At 41.1% G+C, this 9,689-nt stretch overlaps 1 protein-coding gene across 1 annotated transcript; it reads right to left on the bottom strand.

Moving 5' to 3' along the window:
* Positions 1-800: 800 nt before the first annotated feature.
* LOC102705610 lies at positions 801-4,546 on the bottom strand. The gene is made up of 6 exons (XM_040522235.1): positions 4,388-4,546; positions 4,195-4,267; positions 3,450-3,557; positions 3,223-3,321; positions 1,825-1,950; positions 801-1,212 (listed from the first exon to the last, which is right to left on the bottom strand). Exons 1-6 carry the CDS (start codon positions 4,529-4,531, stop codon positions 1,073-1,075), a joined length of 690 nt encoding a protein of 229 aa, XP_040378169.1. The 5' UTR covers positions 4,532-4,546; the 3' UTR covers positions 801-1,072.
* Between the last annotated feature and the right edge of the window lie 5,143 nt (positions 4,547-9,689).

Genomic DNA, 9,689 nt, shown 5'->3' with positions numbered 1-9,689 from the left:
TGACTCTGCCAAGTCAACAATTTTTTTGATGTTGGATCATATTAAATGTGCATGACACCTCTGTTAAACATATATTGAGACTGATCTAAAGAAAACCAACAACTAGTCATCAACCCACATGTTACATGATTTATTAGTATTAATCCGAATTTAATTATATGTCAGATGCATTAGATGTTTTTTTCAAATTATATTATTACGATTTAGATTTAAAAGGATTTCGTGTAATTTATAGTAGATTCTTACCTTAAGCCTTTTATTCCCTAAATAACTTATCCAAAAGTCGTTAATAAATATATATTTTCTCACTCCGTTCATACGTATACGATGCTGAATAGGTGCAAGTTGTTAGTGTAGATGTCCACTTCTTAATTTACCGTCAGCAATTGGAGAATAACCGAATAGAGTACATGGCTTAGATGGGATTTCAATAGAGCCCACAAACATGGTGTTAAAGGCACACCACATTAAAACACCATACTATCTACAGTTTAGATTGCGCAACATACTTAATGATATATAATCGTTATAGTTAACGTAAGAGCTCATCGAAATTGCCCAATCAGTACAGATAAGATATATAGATGAGATAGATGGATGCTACTTGGAAAAAACGACATGAAAAATGTCAATGTTATCCCACGGCAATTTTGCAAACTTTAGTGTCATTTTTTTTTTTGCAACTGAACCAACAGAAGAGTTCCCAATTATTTCAATAAACTTTAGTTTAATTTTATTTTTTCGAAGTTAAAAATGTTTGTGGTTCTAAAAGAGGGAACTCAGAAAAATAGCATAAATGATAACTAGAAGACATCTTTCATATTATTGGCAGCCTAAGACCGATTCAACGTTTCCTCTACAAAAAGGGGGAAATTCATCGAGACAAATTACCCCAACTCTGCAGGTGCTGCCTGTTAGGACCAAATGTACTTACCAGACAAATGATTCCAGCAATAAAACCGAGGTCTGGTCAACAAAGAAAGCTCGGATATAACGAGATGGATCTTGTTTCAGGAAAAAAAAAAAAAGAAATCGGTATAGTCCATGCCGACATAATCTCAGCCATTTACCATCACGACTTCAGTTCATCAAACGCCTTCAGGATGCTCGTCTTGTAGGTCTCGATCTCGGCATAATCAGGATCAGGGGAGTTCGGAGTGGAACTGACTATTCCGTAGGCACCTACCTTGTCCAAAAATCCTGCTGCTTCCTCTGGACATTACAAGGAGCATTTTTCAGAGCATTGTGAGTATGTGAAAACAAAAGCACAAGGACAAAAAACACCAACGCAAGAACTAAGAACCGAAGCATGGGCATATGGGGTGTGCCAGCTGTAGGTAACACACAGCAATATCAAATCAACCACATCACCCCATGATTTCCTAGAGTCATGACCCACGGGAGTTCAGGTCCTTAAGACAGAGCCCAGTGGTAGCTTGCTTTCATATCACATGATCAATTAGCAGACCACAAAGTCTCAAATTGAAAATCAATTCAATGTTCTTGGCAGTTCGAGATACACATTCTATTAAAAAAATTGTTATTTGGTGTAAATAAATTCTACTTCTTTTTGTGCATAATTTCTACCACGTTCAGCCACTAGTGGAACTTCTACCAACAAACATCACTGCAACCTTGACAAGAGGACAGTACAGTAGAAAGTTTGTTACTGCAGGAGTCTACTCAACACAAAAACTCAAGGGAATAGGGTAATTTAAAGGGAGAAGATGCAGGCACATCACAATGTTAAATGAACTATTCTGATTTCTGAATGATAAGACTAAAGAAAGTAAAATCAAGTAGGACCCATTTAACTTTGCTCACCAGACTTTGAAAGTGCAACAAGAGCTTTTAGGACTTGTTTACGTGTTTTATCATCTTTAGCACCTTCCAGCACATTAAGAAGTTCTTGAGCTCCCCCCATCTCCACTACCTTCATTATCCTTTCATCTGTGTGAGTAGGAAAGGAGTAAGTGTACTAAAACAAAAATGAAGAAATTGACATGGAATGTTAAATGCAATTGAACAAAAGGGAAGCAATAGGAATAGGTCTGGAGGATTTGCTTAAGATCAATTAGAGGACTCCAAATCTATGTTTCTAACTAGGTCAGTACTGAGATTATGAAAAAAAAATTATATGTATCTTCTATCTTGACATATCCAGGGGACATGACCAAGTACATAAGCAGTGTAGCAAGACCTAGAAAATATGTTCCCTAGTTCTTGTCTAGGATTATCAGGACAAACGCGGTATTAGCAGAGGGCGAGCTGCCGATCCCAAGCCCTACCTGGATATTCTTAAAAAAATTTCCATTAGATATAGTAGCTATTTTCATACTCAGAAAACATCTGGAATTGATCTAGATCCATCACTTACGAGCATGAGCAGTTTCTATAACAGAGGCCAGATCACCAGTCAAGAAGTCATAAACCCACACCATCACATTGATAAATGTCCAACACAAGTAACATGTAAGTGAAGGACGCTTAGAATGCTGGTGCATTCTCACAGAAGAACAATATGTGAATCATCATTTTTTTTCAAAACAGGAAAATTGGTTTCGTAGCATGAAATTCACCAGTTTAGAAAAAAAATACCATCCAAAATTTGTGATACACTTTAAAAGAGTAAAAATCAATAACAGGAGACAAGTTGGAAAATCTTTGCTAGTTGCAGCTAGAGAACAAAAACTGAGAACCCAGACAGTACATGCGAGACAGTTATTCGGTTAATTGTATAGTAATAGCTAGGAAAGTCTACTATAAGTCAACGGGCAAGAGAAAGAAAAGCCATCAGATTTCACAGTGTTCTAATTAATAAAAGGACTAAATTTCAAACCCTTAATGTACTAGTAGTTAGACTATTGATTTTGAGCAAGCTGTTAATTAATTGTATTAGCAGCTGTGAGCACTACAAAGGACAAAGGATACAAAAAAATAAAATAAAAATGATCCTCTTCATATTCTTATAAACTGGCATGGTAAAGGTGGGAATGGCCCTCTCCATATAGCATACAAACTAAATCATCGTCAATGCAGAAACAACTGTATCAAGCTTTCAAAGTTAAAAGTTAATTAAGACAAGTAGACAAGTTAATGTTATGAGCCTTTTTTTTGTTCTGTAAAATAATTAGTATGACAATGCGTCCTGGAGCCCAAAAATGTAGAATATATCACAAGAGAACTGCAATTCTGCAAACATGCTTATATAAAATTAGTTACCATCCACTGCAAAACGAGCTAGCCGGGAAGCTCCCATTCGCTTAAACAAGGGATCTTTGACATGTAAAAGTGATATGGATTGCTGAAGCAGGTTATCCCCTGAAAACTTGTCAGACAAAAAAGCATTCTCAGGTTTGCCTAAATAATGCCCTAGACTGATAGTTCAAGCCCAGAAGAGTTCTGGGTGTGCCACCATTTGTTGTCATATCAGAAAATGGTAATCATACCCATATAAGGAAAGAATTGGTATCCAACAAGGCCAGCAGTTCCTATGAAGAATATCTTCAATATCCATCCAAATTTCTTCTCAGCTTCCTCCTCAAGTGCCCTGTCATCTGTGCATCATTTCATTCCAGTTCAAGTCAAACAAGCCTGTAATGGGATTGCAGTTTGCACTAGGAATAGCCAGATAATATTCACAACAAGAAAAGCTTCAACATAATATTATTCTCTAGTTCTTGTTAAACAATTGCTTTCAAGTTTCAACACAGGGTTATCGCAGCATAATTCTATAGTGAAAATACGAGAAATGTACTATCAATCCTTCAGGAGTGATAAATGCTCTCTGCATAATCTATAAATGATAAATCATGGACCACCCACTGCTAGTGACTATTATCAGGACGACAAGGCAATTCTCTACAGCACTTGGCGGATATACTGTAATAAATAGAGAAGGAGCAAGATCAAGATTAACAGCAATCACATGGCATTGAGATCCAATAAGACAACTCTACTACTAATACTCCACCAAGGTAGCGTAAAACCTCGGGGGCACCGGAATTGCACTAATCATAAGCCATTTCTCAGAGCATGCAAAAACTTACAAGCACATTTATTCAATAACCTCTCTAGATTAATCATACAACCACATGCCCACATGCATTTCATCGATGCTTGCTTGATTGCTTCCCATGAACAGCAAAACGGCTCAGATTTGGAAGGCTACCGAAACGAAACAGCTGGATATACCTCTCTCGTCGTAGGTGCAGAGCCTCCGAGCCAAGCGAAGCCCCAGGCCGCCATTCCAGCCGCCCGCCGCCACCTAAAAGGTCACACAAACCACGAGAGTCACGGAGGCTTCCAGGCTCGACGCGAGAGGATCCCAACCCCCCCCCCCCCCAACCCACCAAAACCAGAGAAATCTCCCTGATCGGGAGCATACCCTGGAGCCACCCCCGCGGCGAGGGAGGACCGCTGCCCCTCCGCTGGAGAAGGCCTCTGCAGCCACCGGCCCGGGCCACCGGCGGGCGGCGGGCGGCAGCGACAGGAGGCGGCGGAGCGCGAGCTGCGAGAGCCGCCTCTGCATGGTTGGATTAGGGTCGCGAGGGGGCGCGTGGCCGGCGCGGCGACCGGGCGGAGTCGACGACGAGGGCGGGCGGCGAGACGACGAGGCCTGTCGGGTGGCGCGACGACGGGCCGGGCGGGGGTGGAGTCGACGACGGGCCGGGCGGCGCGACGACGGTGCTATGGGGAGGCGAGACACCGGCGACTGCACGGCGGCGCTATAGGGGAGGCGGCGCGGGGAGGGGGGGGGGGGCGAAAAAGGCTATTTCAGGCACTCAAAACGGCTGTTTTTGCCCACGGTGAAAAAACGGCATGTTTCTTGTGTGTATACACGGTACATGAGTCGGCCCATCTATAGTATATATGGTTTTTAACTTTAGAGTTAATTATATCTGTATCGTTATAATTTTGTCTGTTTTGAAATATATCATTACTATTTGACTAATCGTAAGGATGTCAGTGTGATTTCTGAACCATTCGAAATATGTCATTATAAAACTTTTTGGACTAAATTATCCTTTGCACCTACAAAGGAGACAGTGAATAGCATATAGGCAATATGGTCCAATTTTGTTTTGAAAATGCACTGAAAGGGTATGAAGTGGCATATTTGGAATAGTTCTGAAATTATAATGACATCTTTACTATTAGTTAAATATTAGTCAAATAGTAATGGTATATTTTAAAACTGACAAATTTATAATGACATAGATCTAATTAACCCTTTACTTTATGGGTATAAAGTTTGCAAGTGTAAAGTTGCATGTATAAAGTTTTCAGATATAAAGTTTATGTGCATAAAATTTATATATATATATATATATATATGTATAGTCATATATAAGTTTATATGTATAAAGTTTGCATGTTTAAAGTTTACTAAAGTGTATATATACGTGTGAGTATATAAAGAGAGATAAGAGAGAGAGTACGTACCGTACCGACGTAAAACCGATCGCTCGTGCGGGGGGTGAGCGCCCGCGCGCGCATTAGACCGACCCGGGGCGGGGGTGACTGGCTGAAGGCCGCGTTAGTTGTTGGCACTTTTGGGCTAAGTTAGCTCGCGTTAGTTGTTGGTAATTTTGGGCTAAGTTATTCGGCGCAAAACGTAATAATATATTAGTATATAATTATTAATTATAAAACTTTAAAGTTGATTAATATTATATTTTAAAGCAACTTTTCTACAGAAAATTTTCTCAAAAAATATATCGTTTAATAGTTTGAAAAGCGCGCGCATAGAAAAAAAGAATTTGGGTTACTAAGGGCACTCACGGTGTAGAGCCAATGGTAGTTTCTATCTGTGTTTATTGCTATGCTACATAAGTATTTGCCGATGTGACAAGTTTTATATTGAAGAGAGAGACAAAAACAAAGAAAGTGGTTCTAGATTAAGACCCAATGTTTTTACGTAAAATAAGACTGTATGTGAGATAGACGAGTGAGCCATGTGATAACAAGATACAAAAATTGCATCGCGAAAGATAGTTTCTTGACACGATGTCCTGAAGTATAGAAATCACGATAGTTTCAAGCACTGTGAGTAGATATAGAAATCACGATAGCACTATGAGTACGAGAGCACTATGAGTACGAGCCGAGCTCGAGTGAGCTTGCCAGTCTAGGCCTCGAGCTCGAGCCGAGCTCGAGTCAAGCCTACTAAAACTCCGAGCCCTTAGGCAGGGTCGGCTCGAGCTCAACTTGAGTATAAGATATAGTTATTTTGATGATAATTTTTAACAAAAACAATAATTTTAAGTCAATCATATTAAATAAATTACAAATAAGATCTAAAATCAATATATAATACCAATACAAATTATTTTATCATTTAAATATATAATATTGTATTCTTAATATACTATCTTATTAAATAAAAATAACACATATGGGTAAGCTAGTGAGAAGCTCGAGCTCAGCCCGAGAAAGTTTGCAAGCTTTAGATCAGGCTCGAGCTCGGCTCGTTAGGAGCTCAAGCCGAGCTCGAATCAAGCTTGGGACAAGCCAAGCTCAAGCAGCTCATGAGCTTCGAGCTTTTCTGATAGCCCTAACTATGAGTGCTCTAAGCTTGCTGTCGAACGCGACCTAAGCAGTAGTTAGGGTTTGTCTTATATATCTTATCTGAGTAGGCATATTGGGCTTTTTTTTATCATGAACAGATTTCTGAAGAACCTAATAAAGACTTCGGTCCCTGTGGATTTTCCACAGGTGAATTCTGATCCCCGTCTCCATCCCCAGTAATTACAGGGGCCAACTCCCCACGGGGTAATTGCTACCCTGGGTAATTGGGTTGCATTCTTTTGCCGTGGGGAAGTTTGAGCCCCGTGGGCCTAAACGTTTTAGAAGAACTAGAAAGAAAATGAGTAATTGGGCCGTAACGCATGGAAACTAGGATTTTTACAAGATGGATCTCTCTTTGGCACGAAGCAAATAGGCCGTACAATTTTAAAATCCAGAAGATTTCGATTTGAACAATTTCATAAGATTTCAACCTGTGTTAGTTTCATCTGGAGATTATGGATTTTTTAGGCACGGTTTTTGTTAGCACATAAACAGTATGTTTTGTACAAAAATAGTCTTTATAAAATTTCTCCATTTAGCAAAATTTTGTTATTATATTACTACTTTCGTCCCTAAATGTTTGACGTCGTTGATTTTTTTATACAAGTTTGACTATTTGTTTTATTCAAAAAATTTACATAATTATCAAGATTAACAGCAATCACATGGTATTGAGATCCAATAAGACAACTCTACTACTAATACTCCACCTAGGTAGCTTAAAACCTCGAGGGCACCGGAATTGCACTAATCATAAGTCATTCCTCAGAGCATGCAGAAACTCAAAAACACATTTATTCAGTAACCTCTCTAGATTAATGCCACAACCACATGTCCGCATGCATTTTATCGATGCTTGCTTGATTGCTTCCCATGAACAGCAAAACGGCCCAGATTTGGAAGCCTAACGAAATGAAACAGCTGGATATACCTCTCTCGTCGTAGGTGTAGAGCCTCCGTGTCAAGCGAAGCCCCAGGCCACCACTCCTGCTGCCCCCCGCCACCTAAAAGGCCACACAAACCACGAGGGTCACGGAGGCTTCAAGGCTCGACGCGACAGGATCTCTCCCAAAACCCCCCCACCAAAACCAGAGAAATCTCCCTGATCGGGAGCATACCCCGGAGCCATCCCCGCAGCAAGGGAGGACCGCTACCCCTCTGCTAGAGAAGGCCTCCGCAGCCATCGGCCCGAGCCGCCAGCGGGCGGCGGCGACAGGAGACGGTGGAGCGCGAGCTGCGAGAGCCGCCTCTGCATGGTTGGAATGTTGGATTCGTTTTCTATTGCTGCGGGGAGGTTTGAGCCTAGTGGGCCCAAACATTTTAGAAGAACCAGAAAGGAAAGGAGTAATTAGGCCGTACCGCATGAAAACTAGGATTTTTACGAGATGGATCTCTCTTTCGGCTTGAAGCAAATGGGCTCCAGTTTTAAAATCCAGAAGATTTTAATTTGAACAATTTCATATGATTTCAACCGTGTTAGTTTCAACCGGAGAGTATGGCTTTTTTTAGGCACGTTTTTGTTAGCACATAAAGGTATGTTTTGTACAAAAAGTCTTTATAAAATTTCTCCATTTAGCAAAAGTTTGTTATTATATTACTACTTTCATCCCTAAATGTTTGACGTCGTTGACTTTTTTATACAAGTTTGACTATTCGTCTTATTCAAAAAATTTACATAATTATCAAGATTAGCAGCAATCACATGGTATTGAGATCCAATAAGACAACTCTACTACTAATACTCCACCTAGGTAGCTTAAAACCTCGAGGGCACCGGAATTGCACTAATCATAAGTCATTCCTCAGAGCATGCAGAAACTCACAAACACATTTATTCAGTAACCTCTCTAGATTAATCACACAACCACATGTCCACATGCATTTCATCGATGCTTGCTTGATTGCTTCCCATGAATAGCAAAACGACCCAGATTTGGAAGCCTATCGAAACGAAACAACTGGATATACCTCTCTCGTCGTAGGTGCAGAGCCTCTGCGCCAAGCGAAGCCCTAGGTCGCCACTCCAGCTGCCCGCAGCCGCCTAAAAGGCCACGCAAACCACGAGGGTCACGGAGGCTTCCAGGCTCGACGTGAGAGGATCTCTCCCAAAACCCTCCACCAAAACCAGAGAAATCTCCCCGATCGAGAGCATACCTCGGAGCCACCCTGGCAGCGAGGGAGGACCGCTGCCGCTCCGCTGGATAAGGCCTCCGCAGCCACCGGTCCGGGCCGCCAGCGGACGGCGGGCGGCGGCGACAGGAGGCGGCGGAGCGCGAGCTGCGAGAGCCGCCTCTGCATGGTTGGAATGTTGGATTCTTTTGCTATTGCTGCAGGGAGGTTTGAGCCCAGTGGGCCCAAACGTTTTAGAAGAACCAGAAAGGAAAGGAGTAATTGGGCCGTACCGCATGGAAACTAGGATTTTTACGAGATGGATCTCTCTTTCGGCATGAAGCAAATGGGCCGTCCAGTTTTAAAATCTAGAAGATTTCAGTTTGAACAATTTCATAAGATTTCAACCGTGTTAGTTTCAATCGGAGATTATGGATTTTTTATGCACGTTTTTGTTAGCACATAAACGGTATGTTTTGTACGAAAATAGTCTTTATAAAATTTCTCCATTTAGCAAAGTTTTGTTATTATATTACTACTTTCGTCCCTAAATGTTTGACGTCGTTGATTTTTTTATACAAGTTTGACTATTCGTCTTATTCAAAAAATTTACATAATTATCAAGATTAACAGCAATCACATGGTATTGAGATTCAATAAGACAACTCTACTACTAATACTCCATCTAGATAGCTTAAAACCTCGAGGGTACCGGAATTGCACTAATCATAAGTCATTTCTTAGAGCATGCAGAAACTCACAAACACATTTATTCAGTAACCTATCTAGATTAATCACACAACCGCATGTCCAGATGCAGCATCGATACTTGCTTGATTGCTTCCCATGAACAGCAAAACGACCCAGATTTGGAAGCCTACCGAAACAAAACAGCTGGATATACCTCTCTCTTCGTAGGTGCAGAGCCACCGCGCCAAGCGAAACCCCAGGTCGTCACTCCAGCTGCCCGCCGCCACCTAAAAGGCCACGCAAACCACGAGGATCATGGA

This window comes from Oryza brachyantha, chromosome 3 (assembly GCF_000231095.2).
Source record: "Oryza brachyantha chromosome 3, ObraRS2, whole genome shotgun sequence".
Classification (NCBI taxonomy): Eukaryota; Viridiplantae; Streptophyta; class Magnoliopsida; order Poales; family Poaceae; genus Oryza; species Oryza brachyantha.
This window is presented reverse-complemented; position numbering and strand designations above follow the sequence as displayed.

What these genes read in the sequence shown, in the direction of transcription:
- LOC102705610 (XM_040522235.1), bottom strand. Translation starts at nt 4,531, where the DNA reads ATGCAGAGGCGGCTCTCGCAGCTCGCGCTCCGCCGCCTCCTGTCGCTG. An exon ending in CCAATTCTTTCCTTATATGG is followed by an intron (nt 3,322 to 3,449) that starts GTATGATTACCA and finishes ACAAGTTTTCAG; the next exon opens with GGGATAACCTGCTTCAGCAA. An exon ending in AGCTCGTTTTGCAGTGGATG is followed by an intron (nt 1,951 to 3,222) that starts GTAACTAATTTT and finishes CTACTCACACAG; the next exon opens with ATGAAAGGATAATGAAGGTA.